The sequence below is a fragment of the Oreochromis niloticus genome, linkage group LG17 (assembly GCF_001858045.2).
Source record: "Oreochromis niloticus isolate F11D_XX linkage group LG17, O_niloticus_UMD_NMBU, whole genome shotgun sequence".
Classification (NCBI taxonomy): Eukaryota; Metazoa; Chordata; class Actinopteri; order Cichliformes; family Cichlidae; genus Oreochromis; species Oreochromis niloticus.
The window spans coordinates 22,227,800-22,255,786 of NC_031981.2; the positions used below are offsets into that span (position 1 = coordinate 22,227,800).

General features: G+C 44.4%; 2 protein-coding genes across 2 annotated transcripts in view; one reads left to right on the plus strand and one right to left on the minus strand.

Annotated features, from left to right (window-relative positions):
- The window catches only part of phf21b (PHD finger protein 21B), a 58,828-nt gene extending 46,676 nt beyond the window's left edge, over nt 1-12,152 (plus strand). Inside the window, 13 exon segments of the mRNA XM_019346454.2 lie at nt 1,348-1,440; nt 2,555-2,648; nt 2,651-2,691; nt 2,694-2,873; nt 3,738-3,884; nt 3,982-4,033; nt 4,243-4,319; nt 4,425-4,479; nt 4,955-4,977; nt 5,340-5,498; nt 5,591-5,657; nt 5,739-5,842; nt 7,246-12,152. Coding sequence (XP_019201999.2) covers nt 1,348-1,440; nt 2,555-2,648; nt 2,651-2,691; nt 2,694-2,873; nt 3,738-3,884; nt 3,982-4,033; nt 4,243-4,319; nt 4,425-4,479; nt 4,955-4,977; nt 5,340-5,498; nt 5,591-5,657; nt 5,739-5,842; nt 7,246-7,551 — 1,398 coding nt within the window. The 3' untranslated portion in view covers nt 7,552-12,152.
- A 645-nt stretch (nt 12,153-12,797) lies between these two features.
- LOC100696458 (rho GTPase-activating protein 8) lies at nt 12,798-20,799 on the minus strand. Its single transcript, XM_025899411.1, is given in 14 exon segments — nt 12,798-13,411; nt 13,881-13,984; nt 14,074-14,202; nt 14,845-14,922; nt 15,117-15,190; nt 15,262-15,295; nt 15,298-15,371; nt 15,445-15,543; nt 15,643-15,729; nt 16,437-16,568; nt 16,650-16,737; nt 16,821-16,955; nt 20,531-20,574; nt 20,671-20,799. Coding segments are annotated over 13 exon segments (1,272 nt in total). The 5' UTR covers nt 20,571-20,574; nt 20,671-20,799; the 3' UTR covers nt 12,798-13,213.
- Between the last annotated feature and the right edge of the window lie 7,188 nt (nt 20,800-27,987).

Consider the following 27,987-nt stretch of genomic DNA (forward strand, 5'->3'; position numbering starts at 1 on the left):
AGGGGAGGAGGACAGTGTATGTGCTGCAGAGCCTTGGTCTGCCTCGGTCATAGTGTAAACTTAAAGAAGGAAGTAGAGAAAATTCCTTATAAACAGGAAATCACTGGGCCGAGGAGGAGGGGGAGGAGGTCTCCTGAAGAGAGGGTGCTTAGGCTTGGAGAAAAGAGGCAGCAATTACCAAAATGAAAGCACTGCAAGAATTTTCATCTCTGCAGTTGCCATGGAAACCAACCTCCTCCTCGCTATGGAGCCGCAGCTCAATACAATGGAACGAAGGGATTTTCATAGAAGAAGAAAGGAGGGGAGGGAGCCGCCAGGAAACATGGAGGAGACGCTTGTGGCTCATTTATAGGTTAGTCTGACAGAAGGAGTTGGCCAATCAGGGTGCAGACATTAGAAGGGGGACAGGGGGCGCTGTGACGGGGCAGCACGCTTTAAACAGAGATTATCGCGGGGGGGGGGGGGGGTTAGGGTAGGAGAGACAACCAACAGGGAGGGGGGATGGGGGGTGGGAGAGGAGAGGACCAACAGAGAGGGAGGGAAGGAAGAAAGGAGTCATTTCACTGACTGCTGAAATATTTTATTCATTAAACAGTAAAAATCGATTTCTGGTATTTATTTTTGTACAGTTTGGAAACACAGACTGAACTTTGAGTATTTTGAATGAATTCAGTGATCTGACTGTAATTTGGCACTCCTGAGCTTCCGTACAGACTCTTCCAGCAGGTGGAAGATGTTTTAAAGTTTCCACTGAGCCCCTCTGAGCAGCAGCAGCTACTTAAACAAAGAGAAGTCCTCGTTAGTGTGAAGTGACGACCCACTCGGCTGCTTTTCTGTCTGTTATTTATTTGTTGCCTGGCAACAGGAAGAAGTGAAACGCTGCTGACTAATGAGACGCTGGAAACTGAACGACTTCCTGAGGAAGATTTCTTCTAATGAAGTTGTGAGTTTCATGAGACCAGCCGCGCAAAAGCTCAGAAAGGCGGAGCTTCTCGTTACGGCCCGCCCCACTGCTGCGGTTTGACTCATCTGAGCAGAATAATCTCAGGTTCAGGTTAATGAAACTGTTTCCCAGCATGCAGGAGTGCTGTGTTTTGATGTAGGAGCAGCTCCTCGTGTGGTTAGTGTTTGTTACCACAGCAGAATGAGCCCACTGGACTATATGAATTAAAGAGTTCATGTGGCAGACTGACCCCGTGTTGTGTGTCAGTGATGATTCTGAGCAGATGGATTTAGACGCCTGACTCGTTTGAATCCTGCTTCAGGCCGGTGATCAGTTTGTTGATTTGTACTTTCTGTGTTGGTGCTCGAGGAGCTTCCTGCTGAATAACTGCTTTGTTGTTTCAGATGCTGGGAACTCTCACTGCTGTGCCCATCAAGGTGCCTCAAGTCAGCTCCCTGCACCGGCTGGCAGGACAAGCAGCCACTGTGCTACCTCAGGTAAAACCGCTTGCTAGGTCGTCCTTGTTAGTCAGACTCTACATCACCATAATGTGTCAGGGTCAGCAGAACAGTCTGAGTCTGATTGTAACAGCAGCTGCTTCAAGCTGAAAGCACCAGAATGATGAAATCAAAGTGTTTCTGCTGAGCAGCTCAGTGCAGAGTTTAAAGCAGAGCTTCAGGTTTGATCTGCGGGAGAACGCCCACTTCTTCTTCTGTCTTTGTAAAAGCTGCAGAGTCGCTTTGTTTTGTGCTTCAGTGACACTGTGAGCTGCTTCACACACTGTAACAGTAAATACAAGACTGCTGAGGAAGAGAAGGAGGAGGGAGGAGGGAAAAAGAACAATTACAAGAAAAAAGAAAAGAGGAGCCGGAAGATGAAAAAGAAGATGAAGGAGGAGAAGACCAGGGAGATAAGGAAGAACTAGAGGAAGTGAAGAAGGAAGGAATGGAGGATGAAAAAGATGACAATTTTTTTACAACCCTTTTTAACCCTTTGTATTGTTTATATTGTCTATTTTATTACTTATCTTTCTGTTTATTTTAACCTTTGTGTACAGCTCTTTGTGACTGCCTGTCTATGAAAAGCGCTTAATAAATAAACTTAACTTACTTACTTACTTAACTGGATGAAGACAAAAAGGAGTAAGAAGATGAAGAGTAGGAGGAAGAGTTTTTTGTGAAGCTGGGTTTTGTCTCTAAATGAGTGAAAATAAAAGTTTTATTTGGACGGTTCCTTTTTACAATAAACCATTTGAATGGGATAAATTTAAATTTGAGTGGGATTTTATTTTGAAAGTCCTTCCCAGGTGGAAGTAAATCAAATGAAGTTTGGATACACTTGAAGAACCTGCAACATCCAGCAGGGGGCAGCAGAAACCAGAGCAGCACCACAGAGCTCAGAGTTTCAGTCCCTTCATCATTTATCAGAAAATCCTCTCATAAATGTCTGAACTCAGTGTAAAAGTGTTGACTCCTGCCTCACAATGAGGACATTGTTGGGTCTTCGGATCAGGGGTGACACGTCATGCTCAGTCTCAATGATTTGTCCGAGTGCTTCAGGAAAAGTTGAGTGTGTGTTGTTAAAAGCTGTCCTCCTGATGTCCCCCTGCAGGTCAGGCCAAAGACCCAGATCCCCGACAGCCTTCCCCACAGCCCCTGCCAGGAGCTGCAGCCTCTCAGCCTGCAGCGGGCCACCGCCGTAGTCAGCCCAAGAGCCAGGGCCCCACCCTGCCCACCGCCAACAGCACCTTCAGCCCCGACCACCAGCCCAACGGCCAGAGCGATGCCTCACCGCCCTCGGCCCCGTCGGGGGCCCCGACTCCAGCAGCCCCGTCCAGCACGCCTCTGCGGGGCCCGGCGTGGCCTACGCCATCATTGCTGCCTCCCCCGCCACCGGCAATGGGGTGTCTACTGTCAGCGAGGCTGTCAAGGTGCGAAACACGGACAGAAACCATGTTAATAATAATAATAATAAACATACACATTGTACCTCCTGGGGAATGGTTTGGACAGCTTTGGACATGTTTCCAGCCTTTAAGTCAAACTTTCATATTGAGCCATTAGTTAGTTTTCTTTGGCGCCCCCTGGTGGCAGAGCCTGCTGGAACTCAGCTGTTTTTACTGTTCATCAATGTGTTTGTGTCTGATTAAAGCTAAACTCAGACTTCACTGAAGCTGCTTTAAAGATTTTTAATCTGGTTAAATGAAACCGGAAGTCATCTACATGGGGCAGGTCAAAGTTCAATTCAATTCAATTTTATTTATATAGCGCCAAATCACAACAAAAGTCGCCTCAAGGCGCTCCATAGGTACAGAGAAAAACCCAACAAACATGTGACCCCCTATGAGCAAGCACTTTGGCGACAGTGGGAAGGAAAAACTCCCTTTTAACAGGAAGAAACCTCCGGCAGAACCAGGCTCAGGGAGGGGCGGGACCATCTGCTGTGACCGGTTAGGGTGAGAGAAGGAAAACAGGATAAAGACATGCTGTGGAAGAGAGACAGAGGTTAATAACAGATATGATTCAATGCAGAGAGGTCTATTAACACATACTGAGTGAGAAAGGTGACTGGAAAGGAAAAACTCAATGCATCATGGGAATCCCCGGCAGCCTACGTCTATTGCAGCATAACTAAGGGAGGATTCAGGGTCACCTGGTCCAGCCCTAACTATATGCTTTAGCAAAAAGGAAAGTTTTAAGCCTAATCTTGAAAGTAGAGATAGTGTCTGTCTCCCGAATCCAAACTGGAAGTTCAGTGGGTCACATCTCCTCTGACGTCACCTGTTTGTTTTCAGGTGATCATCATCCAGCCGCAGGCGCCCAGCAGCACCGAGGGGTCCCCGGGGATCCAGGCCGAGCCATCGTCACAGGAGGCCCCGCCCAACCCCAAATCCCCATCCACCCCTAAATCCACATCCCCGAAGAAAGACGAGGACCCCGAGGTGAGACGTTACTCTTCATCTTCATCATCATTACAGTCAGCAGTCAAATCCAACTGAGCTTCATCCTCACGTTGTCTTCTCTCTCTCACTTTTCCAGAAAATCGCCTTCATGGTCGCCCTCGGCCTCGTCACCACCGAGCACCTGGAAGGTGAGTTTCCGGCTGCTCAGAAGTAACCAAGTACTTTTACTCGAGTACTAACCTGATCGACTTTATGTGTCAGCTGCTCCTCATTACAGTTTGATCAATTCAGAGAAAACATTGATAAAAAGCTGAAGGTACACACTGTATGGGGCACACCTGTGGACTGTCAGCAGATGAAACAGCAGTTTTTAAAGTGTTTGTGTTTCTGTGAACAGAAATCCAGATGAAGAGGCAGGAAAGGAAGAGGAGAAGCACAGCCAACCCGGCTTACAGCGGCCTGTTCGAGCCAGAGGTAAGAGAGCCGCAAACCGCTGCGATCGCCTTTAATCTAGATTAAATGAGGAATGTGAGTACTGCTTGTGTTCGTGCGCTCACTCTGTCCCTCGTGTCCCTGCAGCGTAAACGCCTGGCGTCACATTACCTGAACAGCTCACTCTTCCTGTCAGCACGAGGTAAGGAACAGCTCACCATCCTCTGCCTGCATCAGCGTGTTTACACAGCTCACAATCAAACACTTTAACTCCACCTTCTCACAGTTTTAAAGTCAGTTTCATCTCTCATTACCCAGCAGCAAAAACAGTGAAACATGACCTTTAACCTCATGGACTATTTCACTGATCCTGAACTGAACTGTTCAAATTTGATTGTGAATGTGCCAATTTCACCTTCATGTCCTCACGATTCATGGTTGAGACATCACTGGACTCCCCAGGGTGACCTCTGACCTGCCAGCAGGAAGTAGCACCTGCTGATGCTCATTCACTCATCCCTTCATTCACTCATTCAGTCAGCTCATTGATTGCAGTGATCTGATTAGCTGATCTTGACTCGGTTACTAACCTACCTGAGATGTTTTAACTGAATGGCCTGCACGGCTTCTCCTCTAACCTGCCACTAACCTTTGCTCTGCTTCAATCCACATGCTAGACTCTGAGGATTTCTGCTGGAAGGTAGGTCATGTGACTCATGATGTCATACCCATGTTTCGGGTCTTCTGTTTTCAGATGTGCATTAAAGTTCTTCATTTAAATGAGCAGCCCGTCTCTCTTTTCAGTGTCACTGACACTGTGAGATCATAGGTTAGCAATGTGTCAATCACAGGTAGCCCCACCCTAAACTGTCCCCTGCTTCCTGCTCCTCTAATGGGACGTCATTTCCAAAATGAGCTACATGTTTTATTGTAAAAGTATCAGATGGAGTTCACTGAGCTCAGAGGTCAACTGGCTGGAGTCTCCCCCTGCTGGCTGTTAGGGAGAATGCAGACCCTGGTGGATGAGACTGGTACTGATGGATGCTTTTCGTGCTCTGACAGCAGGACTTGGAGCATGACGACCACTGTGCCGTATGTAAGGAGGACGGCGAGCTGCAGCAATGCCACAATTGCCCTCGAGCTTTTCACCCCACCTGCCTCCACCCACCACTCAAAACTCCACCCAGAGGCCCCTGGTACTGCCCCAAGTGCCAGAAGAAGGTACGACCTTCCCGTCCTCACAGGTTCAAAGGTTTTTAGTTTTCGGTTTCAGCATGTGTGTCTAACAGCATCGATCTGTTTTCACTGTCCAGGTCCTGAATAAGGAGAACATGTCATGGCCACAGAACTTCGTTCAGTCCTACGTTACACACAAGACGGGTAAGACACGCGGCGAGCGGCCATGTTTGACTGCTGCTGTTTGTTTGCGTGCTGACGTGATACATGTTTGTGTGTGAGCAGTGAGGCAGGAGGAGAAGCGACGGCTGCTGAGGAGGAACAACGAGCTGAAGAAAGAGTGTGCTCACCTGGAGGAACAAGACAAGAAGCTCAACAAGACACTCAAAGTAAGAACACACAGATTTCACCGACACACTGTGGTCACAGGTCTGGGTCCAACTTTTCCTGCGCTTTTGATCCTTCATAACTTCATAGGTGCAGCAGCAGTCTTCACATTATGAGTCTTGCAGTGGGTTTAAAACTGATATGGTTGCAATTTCTAAAAGAGTTTAAATGTGAAACTTTCATGTGGATATGGATGCTGTAGTTTGGGAAAAATAACACAAATTAACTTAATAAAAAAACATATTATATATAGTTCAATTTTATTTGCATAGTATTAATTCACAATAACAGCCACCTCATGGTGTTTTATACTGGAGTGACTTTACAATAATAGATTATGAAGATTTATGAATAGAATGAAGAAGAAACACTCAGTGCATCATGGGAATCCCCCAGCAGCCTATACCTATTGCAGCATAGCTAAAGGAGGATTCAGGGTCACCTGATCCAGGCCTAACTATATGCTTTAACAAAAAGGAAAGTTTGAAGCCTAATCTTAAAAGTAGAGATAGACACTATCTCTAGAATCCAAACTGGAAGTTGGTTCCACAGAGGAGTTGCCTGAAAACTGAAGGCTGTGCCTCCCATTCTGCTTTAAGGAACACTAGTACTTCTAGGAACAAGAAGTAAGTCTTAAGGACCTGTATATAGTCCAGAGGATGTGGACATTTCCTGTTTAGACAGCTTGATTGATTCTAATTTAGATTTCTGTTTTAACTGATAAAGAAAACACTCCTGCCACAGATGGTTTCTCAGGACTGGAGGTGATGGCAGTTTGAAGTGTTTCCCTTTTTAGAGTTTAGTTACTAAAAGCTTCACCTGCACTGGCCAGCTCACCATCATTAGCAGCACTAAATCAGAAAGGTGACTCATTACATGTTTATTAGTGCACTGCATGGAAACACCACCAGAGGGCAGTATGCATTAGTAAACAGCTGAGCTCAGCGAGCTGTGAAACAGAAAAAGGCATCCTAAACAGAGTGTAAGGGTCCGTGTTTTGGGGTTTAGTGCTGCTGATGAAGGCGAGGCAGCTAGCTAAAAAACGAAGCACTGTAAACTGCTATCACCTTCAGCTGGATGGAAGAAGGGTTCAACTGTGTTTAGCACGCCTCTTTTCTGTTTCATAGCTCATTGACCTCAGCTGTTAACACTACATACTGCCTTCTGGTGGCATTTTAAAGCATTGTACTAATACGGCCTCTCAGTAGCCATCCCTGGTAGAACCCACGTTCCATCCAGATGGGACTGAACACCTGGTTATACCTGATTTTAACACCTGATCTGTAGCACGTAATATGTGTCTCCAGATGAGTGATGAGGATGCAGCTCACATGCTAATGCTGGGTGTGCCGGTGTACCTGTTGTGCCTGACAGGAAGTTGCTCTTCTGTTTCCTGTTGCTGCAGCAATGCATGGACCTGCGGGAGCGCCTGCTGGGGCAGCAGAGAGACACTCAGGCGTCGCTCGACCGCCTCAAAACTCTCATCAGGTTGATCCAACGCGACCAGCTCATCCAGGTCACCATGACGACCACCGCCACCATCGCCACGTCGCTGCTCTCACAGTCCTGGATCAAATCCACCAGCACCGCCGCCGCCGCCACCCCCCGGGCCCCTCGGCCATGCCCCTGCAGACAAGCCACAGCCAGGACGACGTCAACATCTAGCCCCGCCCACCAGAGCTCTGAGATTTTCCACAGAGGGCAGCGGTGATGATTTCTTTAGTCAGAAAATATTGATGAAGAGCCTCTATCCTCCACACGATTCAAGTATTTTTTAAAACCCAACACCTACAGTGCTTACGAGATTTCTTTTTTTAAGTTCTTTTCTATTTATTAACATTCTTGGCCTTAATGTATTTATTACAAAAAGTTCGATTACAGCGTGGCGGCGGGAACGCGCGGCCCAGAAGATATTTCCCTTTTTTGAAACACAGGTCTGATTCCTGTCCTGCGTATAGAGAGAGAGAACAGTAGAGTTAGAGTAGATCCAGGATGGATGGAAGTGGACGGACTGTACATTGATATATCCGAGTAGATGTTTGTTCTCATTCTCCTATGAACAATGTTTTTGCCATAATGATTCAGGAAAATGTTTTCATCGTGTATGTGAACGCATACGAGCCTTCAAACAAAAGCAGAGAATAACTTTTTTCAGTATTAATAGAGTTAAAGTCAAAGAAAAAAAGTATTTAAGATTAAACTACAGAAATTAGCATTTCTAGTGGAGATTTTAGTATTTTCATGCTGATGCCTGTTGAAAAATGTAAGTTTGGAGTATTCAAGGGGATCACTGTACATATGTTGTATTATTATTATTATCATTATTATTATTATTATTATTATCACCATCATGATCATCGCAGGGTTTTTCTTTTTCGGTTTTCAAACTTTACCGAAGACACACGTCTGAACGAGACGAGTTCCTGCTCGTTTAAAACTTCCACTTCCTGTTTGACAGCAGAGCCAGAGAAACATGCCAGACATATTTTCATTAAAATTCATTTCCTATTTAAATTAATAGTAAATAGCGATGCATCTAGATTGTAAAAATAACTGCAGAGCTTCACATTCTCTTTAAGGTTTAGTCGAAGAAAAGCAGAAAACAAATCATCCAAACTCTAATTTTTGCTCTTGAAAAACTAAGACTGCACTTAAAAAGTCAAAACTGCTCTGAAGCCCTAAATGATATGAATTATTAGAAAACCATTTATAAAAACTGCTGAGCCCGACATTAAACTGGATTTAATTGGTTCAAACACCATGATGGTCAGATACCATGAGCGCTGGTAGTAGGACCACAAACGTTTGAGCTCCAGTGAACCAACACACACCTTACGTGAGGTTCACACACAGGCCCAGCCTAAGTTTGTCTGCTGCTCACCGTGCAGTCAGTGCACGCTCTGCTGGACAGGCTGGGTCACTCCTCATTCATCCTCAGCACAGTATCTGCATCATGCTCAGTCTGAAAAACCCAAAATGTTTCAGTAGCAGATACGTGTATGCTGAAACAGACAGAAGGAGAAGCTGCTTCCACATTAACGAGGGGTCTCTACAACACGTTTAATCTGGAGAGTTTTACTCCTGATGTGACCTCAAACTGATTTTTGTCTCATTTCAACATCACCCATCAAAATACTGAGTTAAGTCCTGTTAGACCACAGAAGCAACACACATTTATGGCTTTAATATTAAGAACCAGCAGATCTTCAGTAGTCACTGAAGGAACTGTAAGCAGTGTGTAAGTGAACTTCTTTCTTCATGCTGAGCTAAAGTAAAAACATCCAGCTCTGCTGTCACAGGAAGTGATTGGTTAAGTGGGCGGGGATCACCGTGTTCGCTCACAGCTGCACTCGAACACGCCGACGTTCAGTCGATGTGACGCACCCGCCCCCTCTCCCTTTTAACCAGTATAGAAAATATGCCAAAAACGTTTCGTTGTTTTTGTACTGGGATCAGTAATGTGCTTTTTTTCTTCCCCTGCCCGTTTTTATATTTTTCGCTTTTTTTACTCGTGTTTTTCGAACAGCGACAAGCCTGTTAATCCGACAGATGAACACTGCCTCAAGTACAAATCGTTTGAAATCCAGGGTTTGCGTCTTTGTTGCGTCATTTTATAAACACGTTGATTGGAAATGGGACCGCTCTGTCAAACTGTCGGCGGGCCGGGACGCCGCCGTCGGTCCATTTGTCTCGCTAGTCTTCCTGCTGGTCCAGAGTGGTTCCATTTGAGTGTTAGGAAGTTAGATTTAGTACATTTTTTATTTGTTTATCATGCAGCTCTCAACTTCCTGTCGATGCACAAACATTAAGAAACGGTCAGAGAAACAAAGGCTTTATCAGGAGGACAGGAAGGAATACATAAAGACGTGATTTTATTTTATGAGTCATATCAAGTCCAAAATACCGAAAAGATCCTTAATGTTGGAGAAACATCATCTGCACAAAAGATTAAAAAACAGCCAAGCGACTCTGAATGAAAGAAACGATGAGCAATACATCGCCAAAACGGTTCCAAAGTGACTTCACCCCCAAAAACACGTGCAAAGCCCTCCGTCGGCTTTTGAGCGTGCTGAGAGACAAAAGTGGGCACGGAAACACGACAGCCTGACTTTTCCAAAAGATGCTTTGAAGCTGACGCCTGAAATCTGTGCACCTTCACGTCCATGAAGCTCTCAAAGAAAAACTGAATTTTAGAACCTCAACCCAAATCGAATAAATCAGGGGCACCGAGACTGGAAGGATTTTTGGTTTGTTCTGCTTTCATTTTGGCTTAAATCTGCAAACACGTTCATAATGATGGATTCTTGTAACTCCAAGAGTCAGTAACATGAACTGACAAAATAAATAAAAGAATAGACGGCGTCAAAAAGGATGAATTTTAAACTACTGAGAGTAAGAAGAAGGCGTAGGTTGTGAAGGTGCACAGACGACAGACACCTCGGCTGACCGAGGGATCCCAAACTCAGATGAACGTCTCTCAGCACCAAATTTTCCTGCGTCCATCGTTCCCTCCATCGTCAAATGAACAAGTAATTTTTCAGAATAAGAGCTCTGTCAGATTACAGAGCCTGGAAGGGAAGAAAATGTCAGTAAATTCTGACCCCAAAGTGCTGATCTGTGAACCGTGTGCTCAGGTTAGTGAGTCCTGGTGCAAATAAAAAGTTTTACATCAGAGGAAAGCAGCACACTGACTATAAATTTAAGAAGTGTGGCGAAGAGATGCATCGTGATCTGTGTGGCTACCTTAGCTAATCAAGTGTTGGATTCAGCCCTTTCAAAATAAAACAGTTCAGTTTATGCTCCTGCATTATTAGTCAACACAAAAGGTCATCCACACATTTTTTTCACTAAATTTGTCCATTTAAAACCATATTATATAATCTTAATTGAAGTTTCAGAATCTGCAAAAATCTTTTCATGAATAAGAAATGATAAATAAAAACCACAAAGTCATAATACTGGGGATCCACATGTTGGACGATAACGTGGGCGTCTGAGTTCAGTATCAAGCTGCATCCACAAACACAGATATCTGCTAATTAGTGCTCAGTAACAGTAATCAGTTAGAGCCCTAGAATTTCACCAAAACTGAAGCTCGGACTTCTTGGACGACCTTTTAGTACAGTCACCTCACAGCAGCCATATTGTCCAAAAGGCACCAACAGCACAAATTTGGTCCAGTCCAGACTTCAGTTGGCTGAGGTGAGGCCTAGCAGACAGCTGGTAGCTACAGCCACCAGTGTCAGCATCACCTGCCAGTCAAAGAGGTCCCACAAACTGCAAACTTTAAACCTTAATACAGTTTAAAACAGTTGAGTTATAAAAACTTTCTCCCCCTTACAGTCGTTTGTCTCTGACTCCAGATATGAACCTCTAACTGTTACGTCTCCTTCTTCTCTAGTACATAAAACTGTCATCTGCATATGGAGACACTTCTCTTCTTCTCATTCATCTCTTTTACTTCCTCTTATCTTTATTCTGTATGAAAAGTTTGATACAGTTGTTATAATGGGGGAAATTATCTAAAGACACCAACAGTTTTTGTATCAGGCTGTAAACATGTTTATTTTTACTGACTCACTGCTGCTGCCTCTGGTGGACATTTGAGCTTAACTCTTGCACTAAACTCTTCCTGGCTCTGAATCTGAGACGAACCTTCAGTAAAGTGTAAAAACATTAGATTAAATCTTTGAGGGTGACGTGAATGATGCCATGTGATGCATATCGAGTAGGGAAATAAAACCAGAAGGAAACCATATCAGCGCTCTGTGCCACGTCCATGCTCCGCCCCTTTAAAATGAACAAACCTGTCCCTGCGAGCGAACCTCTTCATCCGTTTCTAGAAATCCTCTCCGGGAGAAACTGTGCAGTGCTTAAACAGATCTATTTTAATACACGAGTCGACATTTGAACAAAAACATTTTTATATTCTTTTATGGAGGAGCAAAACGAGAAAACAGAACATTGGATTTTCTATTGTTTGCCAGTTCTGCATTCTGACTTCTCGCTTCGGTGTATTATTTTAACCACGAGGAGGCAGCGACGGCGACACGAGGGTGTTTAGATGGAAGTCAAGTGTGTGTTGGCTGTGGAAGTAGAAGTTTTCTTTGTCATTGATAAGGGGACTGTCCAGTGGATAGTGTGTATAGGAAAGTGTTTGTCTTAAATATGCCAATGTAGTTTTTCTTCTTTACGATGCATTAAAAAGCGGATTGATGGAAGGTGGTAAACGGTTAAAGAGTAGTCTCACCTTTTTGTACCAAGTTCTTACGAAAAATTTAATCATTAATAAACAAAATTCAAGAATAAAAACGGCTCAAATTTGTTTTATTCGTAGCAGTTTCTCAACAATCTGTTTTGTCATGCTCTTATTTTGAAAGTCCAGTCCTTGTGTTTCCTAGCAGCTGACTCACTAATGAGGATTTTTCTTCGGTGGTCCTCCTCCAGCTCTCAGACCACCTGAAGGAATGGGATTTTTCCTACACGTTCACCTCTTATCTGAAGAAAACGTGGTTCAGAGCAGGAATGAACCACCTTCACACCTGAAAGCCGAGGGCTGAACCTGAACTCACCTGCGTACAGGTGTCTTCAGGCTCGGAAACTGCACTTTACTCAATTGTAGATGAGGATTCTGATTTCACCAGCTTTCAACGTGAAATTCTGCTCAGTGTGAAGCAGAACTTTCTGAATTTGAGGCTCACAGTGAAATCAGCAGCAGTCACAGGTAAAGTGACCTCAGGAGAGGCTGAAGGTGAGATGTGCTGAATTTAAATTGGGGACAAAAAATGGGACAAGCTGACCGTGTACCTGCATGCTCATTGGCTAATGAACATACACTTCTTGGATGAAGCTGCTCAGCATCAACCAACCTTTTTTTTTTTTTTTTTTTTTTTACACATTAACGCGGTGAAGCCCACCAGTGAAAAAAAAATGTAAACAAAAAAAGGTGAAAGCAGAGAATTTATCACAGCTTTTTATTAAGGTACATATAAAAGATAAACCTCTGGGTGTCTTCTGTCAGAAAAAAATTCTGTTTGTACAAACCTGATGAAGACGGCGCTCTGAGGGTTTGAGGTTATTACAAAAGCAAAACTGACTGCAATCAGTTTTTACATTTGGCGGTCTGCACTCGACAGAAACGCAAAATACCACAAACATGGAAACGGATTACCGCGTCCCGTCCAATCAGATCACCTCCAGTGTTATTACTTCATTAAAGATGAAACACTTAAACAGGAAGTATAAATAAAACCAGTAACATCACCATCATGAGTCCAAATGTGAAGGTTCATGCTTGGAGGTTCACCTCGCATTTGACCTTTTTTAAAAATGATAAGAGTTTAAAAAAAAAAAAAATCAGCTGCCGGCGTCCTTCAGGGCATCACCTGTGCAGGTGGGCAGCGGGAGCCGAACACGGTGTGGAAGTGCTCGATGAGGAGCTCAGCGAAGATGTTGATGGGGGTCAAAGCGGTCAGGGAGATGGAGCCGTGACGAGGCCAGACCAGGTTCACGCCAAAAACACACGCCAAGTTAGATGGAGACATCTTGTTTATGATGCTTTCCTGAGACACCTGAAGGGGACGAGAGAGGCAAGAGAGAGGGAACAAAGAAAACGCATCAACAAACTGGAAAGGTGCTGCAGCGTTCGGTTTGACCTGCTGGTGGCAGTGTTGTCTCACTGTTAGAGTAAAGTCACCGATACACAAACGACAGATCAAATAATGTTTTTGTATATTTAAGATGATTTTTATTGTAACTTATTTCCATATTCGAAGGTGTTGCTGTTTGAGTCGTTTCGTTAGTTTGGAAGCTTCTATGAAATTAAAGATCATTATTTTATTTACAGTTACACGTATGTGATGTCACACGTATCTAAATCAGATGCTGAGACTGCTTCATTTTACAAATCTGACCAGCCGTTTCCGTTTACAGTCTCAACTTTACAGCAATAAAAATCTGTTTGCACCAATCAGCTGTTTGTGTGTCTGGTCGATCACCTCCTGATCAGTGCTCCTCAGACTCATCTGAGCTGTGACTCACCTGGTGCAGGAAGCACAGCAGGTACTTTGCCACAATGAAATTATGTTCAGGTAGACTCTCGACGATCTGTTTGCACCGGGTCACCCGCAGGCTGCTCTCCACATCTGCAACCAATCAAAAATCACCTTAGTCTCCAGAGAACACACCCCCTTTTTCTTCTTCTCCTGCACAATTGTGAAAGTGCGGGACTCACGGAGCAGCTCCTGGACCTGGCTGTAGACCCTGAAGGTGAGCAACGGCTCAGGAAGCTCTCTGAGGAATGTCTTCAAGATCACGGCGGGAACGTGCACATCTCCGATCTGCTCAAAGTTCACCGGCTTCCCTGCACAAGTTTAAATAAAGTTAACTTTATTGACAATGCTCTTTTTCACAGATCTCTGAACTCAGATTTATCCACAAAGACACACACACACCAACACACATATATTTTTAAATACAAATTTTAAAAATGAAGATATGAAAATAAAATAAAAATATAAGATCATTTTACATAAAATAAAAAATAGCCCAATAGAAAAAATGGAAACAAAAACAAATATTTGAATCAAAACTACAGGAGACAAAACAAAATAATACATAAGATAAATATAATCAAACTTCATAAAATAACATTAATAAATTAGAACTACAGCAGTGTAGCTTATATGAGTGGAAAAATGATTAAAGAGGTTTTCTGGGTGATCAGTACAGTAAAATCATGAATCTGAATCACCAGGAGCTGCAGTGATCGATTGATCACCTGGAGATTGATCTGTGATTACGCTGATCTGAAATATTACATTCATGAACACGAGCTGTTTCCCATTTCTCACAGTTATCTCCATCTGAAGGCGTCGCCTCGCACGGCAGGAAGTTCATTTAATGCAACGTTGGCCTCAGCATGACTTCCTGTCTGTGTTTTTTTTTTCTGATGATCTGAGAGATCAGAGAGCCCCTGCTGCTGAGGCAGGGAGACCCCACTCACCCAGGTTGTAGAGCTTCTGTACTTCCTTGATGAGCTGAACCCGAGCCGATCGCCTGAAGAGCCCCTCGGTCCTTAGACCTGAAACACACCGTGATGCATTCAGTGACATCAGCTGAAAATGGTTTTCTCCGGTTTATAGTCGACTGCAGATCATCTACCCACAAAGTCTGATCACACGCCTCACCTTACTGACCTCACAGTATCTGAGTATCCAGACAGCTCTCACCTGGATCAGGTGACCCTGAACTCAGTGTTCTGAGATGAAGCCTCACCTTTCTCCTTCAGGTATGTGACAGTCTGGGTCATCACAGGTGGGATGACGGCCTCTCGGTTCTTCTCTCTGATGCTGTCAGAAAACACGTTTCATTGGTTAGTCGATCGCTAACGAGTAGCTTTAAAGTACAGAGTGACACTCACTACTGCAGACTAACGCCGAACTGCTGGGTGGGCAGGGGGGCCGGGGCGGGGGCGTTTTCACAGAAGGCGGGGGTCCTCCCTTCTGAGTCGCACGCAGCTCCTCGTCATGTCTGTGGAGAGACGATAAACATGGTGAGAAACACGACGAGGAGCCAGTGGGCATACGAGCCGAGGAGCACCGACCTGAGCACTTCCGGGGGGATGAAGAGCTGCCCGTAGTTCAGGTGTTCCCGAAGCTCAGCCAAGTAGTTCACATACGTCAGCTTCCTCCCAAACTTGTGACTGCAAACAGACCAAGAGAAGAAGAATCAGCTGCAGCGTGACCGAGAGCAGCTAGAGAACTTCCTGCTAAGCCTCAGGTGTGATCAGGTACATCTGTACCTGATCAGAGGTTTGAAAAGGTTCCAGACGATTCGGATGAAGTTGGTGGGATGGACGACGTACAGAGCCTTCAGGTTCTTCTTGTACCTGAAACACACGTGAACACACCTGCTGAATAATCCACTAAAATGAGCAGTCCCCAAAGTCTGGGTCTCGGTCCATGATCTGTGGCTCTCCCTGACGGTTCGTGATACCATGGTAACCTGACCGATACCACTTCTCAGAGACGGGTGAACAGGTAGAATCGACCCTGATGCACCCCTCAGGACTCATTACTGCACCTCAACACAACTTTAAGCACATTTGAAGAGCTAAAGAGGTGCAGATATGTCCCTCAGTGCCAAGCCTGGTACCACATTTTTTAAAAGGTCAGTTTTTGCACTTTTACAATTAAAAGGACCAAATAAACAGAATCGAATTGAATGCAAAACTGATCGACCGCCCAGCCTGTAGACCCCGGCGGCCATCACCTCCTCTGACTGAAGGCTGGAGTAAAGCTGGAGGTTCTAGTTCTCCACAGAAATGTTAAAACGTCTCTGAGATTGAAGCTCGGAGTAAACTGTGGAGGGTCTGAAAGGGCTATACAAAATACAGGCTATTTACCATTTACCATTTCCTGCTGTCTGGGAGCTGATGGTGCAGCTGCTCCACTCACTCTGGCGTCATACTGAGCATGCTCTGTAGCAGACCTGAACATGAGGTTCTGGTCTCTGAGCCGTTGGATCGATCTCTGGGCTCTGCAATAAAGCGCTGAACTTTACTCATAAAGACTACAAGAAACTGAGGTGACCTACTTCCTGTCGAACTCGCTGTAAGCCTCTCGTAACCACTTGAGAGACGGCTTGTTGCTGCTCCTCAGGCCATAGTGGAAGTACACCAGGATGTAGTCCATCTCCACGTACTGGTCCAGTGTGAACTTCAGGTACCTGCAGACAGAGAACACTGTGAAAACCAACCAGAGAGGACCTGTACGTCTCTGACTATGGCAGGCTGCAACATGGACTCACTCGAGCAGGCGGCGGTGATTCAGCTGGTGCGACGGTGGCAGGCAGCAGCTGCTAAAGACAATCAGCTTCCTGCCATAGTGGTCGTCCCCTGGAACCAAAAATGGCGAGAATGTTAGCAGATCGTTAGCATTGGCGGATCGTTCTGAACCGGTTGGCTTAAGCGGAACTTACCCGAAACCTGGATGATGCCGTGTCGAGCCACATCGTAATACGGGTGGGAGGGGTCGAGACTTGGTGTGCTGACTGGAGGAGCTGATGGACCGTCTGTGACACAACTGCCCTCCTCCTCCTCCTCCTTCTGCAGCTCTGTTAGAGGAAGAACCACCTGAGTAACTCACACTGACAGTGTCTGTCTGATTGAGTGTGTGTGTGTGTGTGTGTGTCTGTCTGTCTGCCTGCGTGTGTCTGAGGTGCATTTGAACTCTTTAAAGTTTTCCTTTACAGCTGACTGATCAGCTGATCCATCAGGAGCTTCCTAGTCAGTAACAGAAGATCCTTCACAATAAAAACTTGCAGATGTAACCACTGGTTATATTTGAGATTAGAAAAGTAGCTGACCAATCAGATCTCTGGAAAATGACCTCACCATTGTGTCTGTAGTAGAGTGTGATTGAAGTGGGCGTGACACTCGTCAGCTTCAGTGTGAGCTACAAATTCTGATTAATAACCCTGATATGACACCGAGCTGCTCCCCTCTCCTTTGAAGAAGTCAAAGTTTAGCCTGAGAATAATCACATGTGATAAATTGCTCATTTATGAACCTGAGGAGAAGAAATTACACATCAGTGTTTCCCCGTCACAGCACAGACTCCAGAATAGAACAGTTCCACTTCTGGACATTCCTCTGACGTTACTGACACAGACCTGAAGTTACTGTTTCACAGTTTCTAATCTTAGCTTTCTCTGTAACATCAGTCTCTCTGCTATCAGAAGATCTGTTTCTGATTGGTCAACAGCTGATAACTTCGTCTCATTCAGACTCGAGCCAGACTGGGAACAGGAACCTGCTCCTTCTGACCTCATCAGGGTCTTATCTGCTGCTCTCGGTCTCCATGTTCAAGTCAGGCTGCCCTCAGAGGTCCCAACCTCAGACACAGCTTCACAAAGACTATCCAAACACAGTTACACACATCATCATCATCATCATCATCACCACCACCAACATCACAGTTTTGGCTGAGTTTTTAGAAATGACTGGCGATTAGTTCTGAATTCCAAACGTGTAGCTCCGCCCATTTCTGAGATGACTTCCTGAGCTCAGTGATTATCAGGGTGGAAACTGGAGCTGTAATCTGTGCTCAGGAAGTTTGTTGTAAACACACAGCAAGGCTGATAACAGACAGGAAGTGACCCAAGCGCACAAAGGCCAACTTTAGCCCCGAGCAGGGGGTGCCCAACAATCAGAGCCAGGCCGCTGGGCTGTAGTTTTCCTGCTGGAGAAACCGAAAGCTTCGTCTGCAAGTGTGCCAGCGTCCTGTGACTGCAGGCCAACTCAGACCGCTGTGCTTCCATCGATCCATTTCTAACTGACACATGTGTTATTTATGTGACCGGACAGCACAGTAACAATGACCTCAAGAGGAAAATAACTCATGCTGTTCAAACATTTCTACAAATAAAAATCTGAAACGTGTGGTGTGCATTTATTTTCAGCCTCTTTTCCTCTGAGACCCCTGGATCAAACGCAGGTCACTAACAGGACACCCACAGGTCACCTCTGTCCAGCTGTTCTGTGACAGCCTCAGAGGTTCCTGAAAGAACATCAGTGAACAAACAGCAGGTGGGTTTGAAGGAGGGGAGTTCATAAACAGATCTCAGGCTTTGAGAGCCTCACAGAGATCCACTCACTCCATCATCCACAGGAAGAGTAAGCAATGGCTGAGAGGCCCACAGTCACTGTGGAGCAGCTGCAGAGATCCACAGTCTGTCCACAGGTCAACAGTTATAATAATAATAATAATAATAATAATAATAACAACAAATTTGATTTAAAAGCGCCTTTCAAGACACCCAAGGACACTTAACAACAGAGTAAAACACATAGTAGAACAATGACAAAACTAAGAACAATAAAAAACAAGATAAAATAAACAATAAGTTCACACAGAAAGAGGTGAAGAGAAGGCACAGCAAGCTGGATAGAAGAAGAAGATGGAATTGAGCAAGCAGAAGAGGTAGTGCTTAACAGGTCAGATAGGTAAGGAGGAGCAAGGTTATGAAGGGCCTTGAAGGTGAACAGAAGAAGATTGAATACTATTCTGAATTTCACAGGAAGCCAGTGAAGTTCCTGAAGGGCAAGGGTGATGTGCTGGTAGGAGGGGGTTCTGGTAATAATGCGGGCAGCGGAGTTTTGAAACAGTTGAAGCTTATGAAGGGATTTTTGGGTAAGACCATGTAAGAGATAATTACAATAGTCAATGTGGGAGGTAACGAGACTATGAACAAGAATGGACACAGACTGGGTCGAAAGAGAAGGATGTGAACGGGTGAGATCATTGGTCTGCGATTTATAGGATAGTAAGCTGTCAAGGATAACACCAAGGCTCTTAACCTGATGTGAAGGGAAAACTGTGGAGTTGTCAATAGTGAGAGTGAAATGATTTGCCTTCAGTAGGTTGGATCTAGTGCCAATAAGTAGAATTTCAGTTTTATCCTCATTGAGCTTAAGAAAATTAGAGCTGAACCAGGATTTTAACTGGGATAAGCATTCTGTAATAGAAGAAGTTGGAGGGAGGAATCGGACCTGCGGGAGAGAGATAACTGGGTGTTATTGGCAAAACAGTGAAAGCAGGGATCAACTTTAAAATGGTACCAAGAGGGAGGATGCATATTATGAAGAGAAGAGGGCCTAAGACTGAACCTTAGTGTACACCAGTAGTGACCGGGAATAGATGAGAGCAGAATGATTTCAGTTGGATAAACTGGGAGCGGTCAAGGAGATATGATTGGAACCAGGCTAGAGGTGTGTCAGAGATGCCAAGAGAGGAAAGTCTGTTTAGAAGGATGGAGTGAGAGAGTGTCAAAGGCTTGAACTCAGATCCATAAGGACGAGAATGTTGAGAAGACTAGAGTCAGCCTCAAGTACAAGACACACACCAGGGGCTCCGGTCACATGAGACCAAAACACAAACCCAACACTGCACATGAACCTAAACGCAGCATCGTGCTTGTCTCCAGCAGGCAGATGAGAAGGTGGACAGAGCTAAAACAGACGGTGCTGCAGAGGAATGCTCAGATACAAGTCTAGACCCGAATCAAGCCACTCACAAACGAGCTCCAGAGAGCTGAACTCACATGATTCTCAGATTTTTACTAAAAACTTCTGAACACCACGAATCATTTTCCTTGCACCTCACAGTGAAGCACAGCCATGTGCTGCTCTGTTACATTAATGTGGGCTCACAGCAACACTGATTCCTAAAATCTGAACTCTTCTCAGGCCGACTCAGACTTCATTGAAGATGAAGCTGAGGATGAGGACTTCGTCAGAGAGTGAAACACACAGCAGCAGATTAAAGCCGGACCTCCTGCTGTGGATCATCTCAAACGCTGTCTGTGACGGCGTTTGTTTCTCCTCATTAGAGACCATCAGTATGAACATGTACTGTGAGCAGCTGACCCTCCATCATGCAGCTAACCACCGGGTAGAACATCACCATGTCCCTAAGCACCTGCTCTCATCTGATTACATTCAACCTTACTGCAGAGCCGAGTGTGTTTTACAATCTACATGACACAGCCACAAACACGACTATAAAAGCTGTCAGAGCTACCTCACCAACCACAGAGTCAACACCCCCCTCCCTTACTACAGGAAGCTCTGAGAAGTTTCCAGGAAAGCACCTGGCAAACCAGGACCTGGAAAGCCGCTGCACACTCACCGATTTCTGCCAGCTGCTCCAGATCAGCCGAGGAGCTCATTCTGCTGGAAGAGAGCAGAGACAGATCAAAACAAACAAACAAACAAACAAACAAACAAACAAACACCCCTCCGGAGCGAACTGAAACCCATACAGCACACCTGAAAACACCTGAGTTGCTCTTCAAACTCGCGGTTATCCGCCGCGCGCGCTCTCTTTCCCGTTTTTTAGCCGCACGCGGTTCACGTGCCCCCCCTACCAGTGCTCGGAGGAGGAGGAGGGGGCCAGAAACTCACCTGAGGCCGGTGAGATGACGTTACAAACCGCCAAGCGCACAGGTAACAAACATCCAAACTTCCTCCAACTACCGCGGGCTGGCCGGCGCTCTGCGCATGCTCAGAGCACAGGGGTTTCCCACAGCTCTCCGGAAAATAAAAGGAAAAAATATACTAATAAAAGCAGAACTTTATTTTTTATTTGTAATCGAGACATTTTTAGATTTAAATCCTGACGTGAGCATTTGAACTTGGCTCTGAATCACATTTTTAATCAAACTTCTTTTTTAAAGTTTTATTTCCTTCTTTATTTCCTCCTGAGTGTGACGCATGAGCGCGAGGCAGTGAAGGTGCAGCTGAACAACGCTTCAAACATCAGATCAAATTATTTTGCCTCAAATGATTTTTCATTAAAACTTTATTTTTGTATTTGTGAAATGAACCTTCTTCCTCCTGTTGTTGCAGCAGAAGTCATCTGGTGCGTTGAATTTGTCAATATTTTGTCACATTTTAAACGTTTTTCTACTACATGAATATATATTTGTGCATTATTGTTCTGATTTATTTTATTTCAAATAACGAATTTTCTAATTTTAATGCCTTATTTTCTCTTTATTTTTCTTTGTTGTGTTTATCTTAAAAATAAAGTATTCTTCAATACATTTGATGTTTTCCAGGTTTTTTTTTTTCCATTTTAAATTTGTAGATACAATTCAATAATTAGAACATTTAGAGATTTAAACTGGTGATTGGTGCACAGAAATCCTGAATCATGGATTTTTCTCCAAAATGAGCAGTGTGTTCTTTAAACTACACGATTTCCTATTTTATAGATGAAGGTGATAACTAAGGGAGGTCACAGCCTTCCTACACTCCAAACGAAAATCAGGAAAGTGAAGGTGGGGATTTATTTAGAGAAGGAAACAGGATTAGAGAGCACAAAGGAGAGTGCAGAAAGGAAACCAAGCCAGCGGTTTGGTTTGTGTCACCTGAGGAAGAAACCATCACCGCTGGAGTTCTCCTCAGGAGGAGATCAAAGGGTTTCCTCTCAGACTCTCTGCAGGACGAAACTTGTGAAAGCCTGACATCTGCTGGACTCTGCCGCCTCCCTCTAATGCTCTTTACAGTCTCTCTTATTACCCTCATCTCCAACTGTCGATCACCTTAAATTTTTTTTTTTTACTTTATTGAAACATTTCCCCCTTCTAAGCTTCATCAGGTGAACCCAGGAGAGAGAAGATACATTTTCTGTTACCTGTCTCTGCATTAAAATGCATCCTTCACCTGTTAGATAATGCATACGTAACAGAGTGTATCTGGTTTGGGTGAGTACGCTGTGGCTGTTATCGCTCTGTGGATCTCTTTGAAAGACGGGAGTTTTATGGAGGACAGAGCTTGATTTTCATTTTAATTCTGAGCTCATTTGAACATTTGAAGCGTCTCTGGTTTCTTTCAGTGTGATGGCTCCTGCTGAGGCGCTGCAGTTTAAAAGGAAATCCTGCAGGGAAGGATTTACTCACAAACACATTTATATGCAAAGCTGTCACAAACTCTGTGGGGAAAAATTTCCAAGAATGTGGTTTTTGTCATTTGGTCTGAAGCCGGCAGTGTTTCAGCGATGGGTGAACAAAGAGGAAGTTACACGAGACAGAAGGCAGCAGAGTGAAGAATCAGCAACACAAACAGTGTAACATCAGACAGACGCCTGCTGTTTCAAATGAGGGGGTTCAGAGGAAATTAAGCCTTCTCCGCACAGCTCACCCTTTAGAACTTGTTCTTTTAAACGTGCTGCCTTAAAATCACCCATCAGATCAAGACATCAAACTCTTACAGCCCATCATACCTCAAGATAAGATTCAAATGTAGTATTTTAGGTTCCCTCATATGTTACAGATGTTTGGTGGCGTACCTCAGGGTCTGACACTGGGCCCACTGACATTTCTCTTTCAAACTGAGCAGCAAATCACACATTTTCTCAGTATCTGTGAAACATGGTTGATGAGTGCACAAGGCAGCATGTTCACTGACCAACAGTCTGAAACCAAAAATATTGAGTTTTTAATCTGATAAAAGAAAAACAAATCCCTCACACCAGAGTACCCGTCTCACAACAGTACCACTTCTTGTCACACGCACTTAGGGAATGAAGTACCTTTAATGTTACAGCAGCTTGGAAGTCTGTTACTTGGTATGGAACTGTCACCGTTTCAAATTCACACCTACAAATGATTTAGCATCACCAGTTCACCTAACATGCATGTCTTTGGACTGTGGGGAGAAGTCTGAGTACTCTACAGACAGAGAAGGATTCAAAGCGTGAACCTTCTTGGTGTGAGCTGATCCTGATAAACTCGGTGCTGCTAACAAGTAAAATATGCTGAATGAAACCTGTCAGAATGTATTCAAACCTTAGAGCAACTTAGACTAGAGCAATAATGAAAGCCTTAAAAAAGAAGCTCAACAGACAGGTCAGGACAGTTTAAGTGAAACAGCAGCTAAGAGGACGCCTTAAGTTTAAAACTTTAGCCGTATTGGAGTTCAGGCTTCACCTGCAGAAGCTTCAGGTCAAAGATCTGCTCCATCTAAACCCGAAGTCTATTTGCCGCCATTTATTACAGTCAAAGGAACGAGTGTGATGCACTGCCAGTTGAGGGTGCCTCATCAGGTCTGTTAATGCACACACAATGAGATCCTAACCCAGCATGCTTCTGATATTTCAGGGTGTTCTGAGAGTTGTACTACAGCCCCTCCCCTCAGGTTGTAAGGGTTAAATTAGCCCCATTACATAAGACAGTGTTTATAGCACAGGAAACATGCAGGTTGGCGCTCTGAGCCGTCGGGTTGGGGAATCAGCGGCGGCTGTCAGGACCTCAGAGCCAGGAATGTTTGGTGGCACGCTCACGGCCGCTGTGTTCACCACTCCTGCTGACACGATTGGAAATGAGGCACGAGACCGTGAGTGTGTTTCTAGTCGACGCTGAATATTAACGAGCTTCTGGGGCAAATCTGATGACCTGCTCATTAAAAAAACAGGTGAGGGGCGTGAAACCCCCTCTGGTGATACCGTGTATGACTTCATTATAATCTGCTGGCTGTTCAGCTACACACTCAAGCAGAATAATGCACATTATTAGCTTATCAGCCCGTGACGGGAGCCACTGTATGCATTCATGATGATAAGAGCTTCACATATAAGAGCTGACTGCTGGGGAGATGGTTTAGTGCTCCACACAATAAAATACACACCATCAAACTCCATCTGAGAGCAGCGGGGGGGCCAAGGACACAAAGGGGAGAGAGCTCTGATATGGTATTCTCTGATTATGCAAATCAAGTATATAGGGACTATGTGACCCAAATATGGAGAGGAATAATGATGAGCTTAATCATAAGCAGGAAGATACTTGACACCTCCACATACTGTAAGACTGCGAGTGCAAGTGGAAGATTACAACCACCCCAAATCTAAATATAGTTCAAGGGAAAAAGGAGAGTTTATATAAATTGTGAGGCGAACTGAGCAGCTCACTGTATGAATTTTCTGATTTATCTTTTAAATGAGAGCAATTAGCATGCAGTCGCCTTCCTTAGTGTAAAAATGAAGCTTCTTCTAGAACTAAAGTTGTATTTCTTTTTATGAGGAAAGTGGGTTTCTTTTTAGAGAGAAAACAGAAAAAAACTACTCACACTTGGCATGAAAATATTGTATTGAAACCTGGAGATGAAGAAGCCCTCCAGAGATATTTGATTGTACTGAAAGAGAGAACACATGCCTTTGTGTATACCTGAGATAGTGAGAGAGAGAGGGAGCTGGGAATCCTCTTCTTCATTATGTGCTTCCACCATGGAGGCTCTATAAATAGAGTTAGGGAGGAGAGATGGTGGGGGAATAAAGCCGAAAGATGCTGAAGGCAACATTTAGACTAAAGGATGAAGATGTTCAGTGTCTTACGTATGCAAGAGGAGGCATCCATCCAACCATCCAAAAATATCCTTTACTTAAACATTCGTCCAACACTTCCTCTGTGTCATCCAGCAATAAAAGAACCTGATTTCATTCAGTTCAGTAGTGGCAAGTGGCAGTATTACACATCCACAGGAACATACTAGAAGGGAAGGAGAAGCCCAGCAGGGGGGCCTTTAGAAAACTGCCCCACCTCTCACTTATGACCTGCCTGCTCAGCTTCACCTCAGCTAACTGGAGTCCCTGAACTGGACCTCTGGACTGTGTTTGTGCTGTTGTATACTTTGGAGCATTTTTAATGACCAACAGTATGGCTGCTGTGAGGTTCAACCTGATCATTTAACCTAATAGTTAAATAATCATTCTTCTTCATTTCCTTAGTTCTCAGTGAGTTCCCACAGTAATGTTCATGTTTGATTAAATGGTCTCACATGTCTATAAGACTTGGATCAGCACAAGAAGCACAGTAGCCTGTGATCCTCTGACGGGCCTCTAATGAGGAGTAATTCTACTAAAACATCCGTCAAATAATCAATATTACTTAAAAATATTGAGTAAAATAAATGATATCAGTGATGAGGCTTTGACTCTTCCATATGTTTAGAGGTTCAGCCCTGTGCTTTCCATTATGAACACATCAATTCTCCAAATAACTAAATTAAATGTATGTAAATTAAATGTACACAAAACAAGTGTATTAACATGTGCTCCTGGTGTAAGCAGTGTGAAGCGTTTTCCTCACATTACTGTTTGAATGAAGTGAAAGGAGCTCCTCTGTAAATTCTGCTAATCTGACTTTTCTAAGCGCTTCATTTCACCCATCATTTCCTCCTCTCCGGACTCAGTTTGCCTCTGAGCAGCAGATCCTGCAGCCTGCGATGCAGCTCAACAGCCAGCAGGTGTCAGTGTTGCAGCAGAGCGTCCTCACGGTGTCCTGAGAGCTGCAGACAGCAGCTCCCACTGAGACTCGTAAATCCACCCCGAGCGGTGTGATAATCAGCGTGCACTGATGTATGGGCACAGCTTTATCTGTTTCCATGCACAGCAGCTCCACAGTTTAATGCAGCACACAGCAGCCGAGCTGCAGGCAACCCCCGAAGACACCCCGGGGCATCCAAATGTTGACAATATTAAATCTTTCAAAGGAGCATCCAGAAACGCTGAGGGGGTCTGGATGTCAGGAGGTGTGATTCATCTGATGCCATGAAGAAAAGGTTAACCATCCACACTCTGTCACGATGCTTCAGTCCTGAAGCTTCATCAAAAATGTGAAACAGACTCCACACACACTTGAGCTAATTATGCTGGCAGCACCCTTTAGAACAGATGAAAGGTCCATCATCACTGACCTTTTATCTGTGGGGGCATCTAACAACTCTGAGAACTGCAGCTTTAGTTCTTCATGCTGGCTTTAGATTGCAGCCCTGGAGTTCATCAGCTGATCGCCTTCAACAACAGCGAGAAGCTGTTTCCAGAGAAGAAGCTTCTAAAAGTCAACAGCAAACAGAAGACACATGCAGTCAGTCCAAAATGTCTACCACAGCTGGCAGAGCTCCACACTGTTTTAAACTTGTCCTCATATACAACAAAGCATCATCCATCCACCCATCCATCCTAGTGGCTGCAGGCTAAGCAGTTAATTATTTTCCCCAGCAAAGTTCTTCCAGTTCCTCCTGATGGATCGTGAGGTGTTTTTAGACCTCTCCATCCTGAAGATGCTTCTACTCTGAGCTCCACCAGGATATCACAGTTCATCCTCCCTGAGACTGCAGACAGCTGCAGGCACTATGAGTGATCGCCATCTCTGTTATATGTCTGATGTTTCCAAGGACGAGTCTCCTCAGTCACACATAGACATTCAAAGTTTTATGTCACCCGAGTGGACTGTCCTGGGCAGACAGGAGCATTCCTCTTAGTGCTGCTTTCATTATTTATAACTTATTTATAACTTTTTTTCATAATTTCTGCACATATTTTATGTACCCGGTAGTTTGTGAGCAATAATGTTGGTGTTATCTCATCCTGCAGATGAAATCCAGCTCCTCCAGCTGTGATTGCAGCTGGGAGTCCTGGTTTTGAGTCTGAGTGATCGTTTTTGGAGAAGCAGCTGAAGGAGAGTCTAAATAATGGCAGAAACAGCTTAAGACAGAAAACAGAAGCCTGGACTGGAGGGGTTGGTCCATGAATGAAGTGATGAGTAGTTGTCTCTGTGATGTATGCACTGCATCCAGGAGGAAATGTGGAATTATTGATGACACAGTGCATTAATAAACATGTTAACAGGTAATCAGCCGTCCCGTTTGGTGTTAAATGTTCTCTGACATCAAAGAAGACGATCAGCTGAATAGTCAAACACTCGGACCGTGGGCCCGTGGGCTCTAGCAGCTAATGTAAAGCTAAAGCAGTGAACGGCGGGGGCAGCAGCGGCGGCTCCCCATCCTGCCGTGCTGCAATGCCGTGCTCTAATTGATTTTCCGTTGCTGTGATCTCAAGGTCCCGATGACATTCTGGGCATCAAGGATATCCTCACACTCCCAGTGCCAATTAATACCAGTTTCTCTGCGGCGCTTCTATCTGCACCAACACACCCGGGTGGCAGTTTACAGTCACGCTCCCTCCCCAGCGCCATTTCCACTTGCACCAGAAAAATGTTTAGCACATGAACTTCATGGGGATAACAGGAGGCCAATATTGATTCAAATAGAACAGAAGGATTAAAGCCAGCCCCCTCTGACCCTCACTACTCCCAGCTAGATAACCTTTAAAGAGGGCCTGATATTTTGTTAATTATTTTCTGTCATGTGTACAGTTTAATTTTAATGCACATATCAAACATGCATAAAACATCAAACCAAACGTCTGTGGTTTCTTTTGTTTTAACATTACTCAGCTTTCCGTAAACACTCTAACCAACGTTATTCGTGGGAACAAAATACAAATATTCACTTAAATAAAAATAAAAACAAGACTTTACTCATTGAATTCTGATAAAATAAAGTTTTAGTCTTTGGTCAAACGTGTAAGCACACACAGGCTGAGGAGGATCTGAGTCAGTGCTGCTGTCTCTGAACAAAAATTAAAAGAAATAAAAAATTATAATAAAATAAAGAAAAATCTGGTGTCTAATGTTCATTTCTCGTTACATATCTCCGAGATGTTATTCTTTTTAAACTCATTAGTTTCATCTCTGACACACAGAATCATCTCAGGACTTAAAGCCATGGTTTGTTGTGCACAGA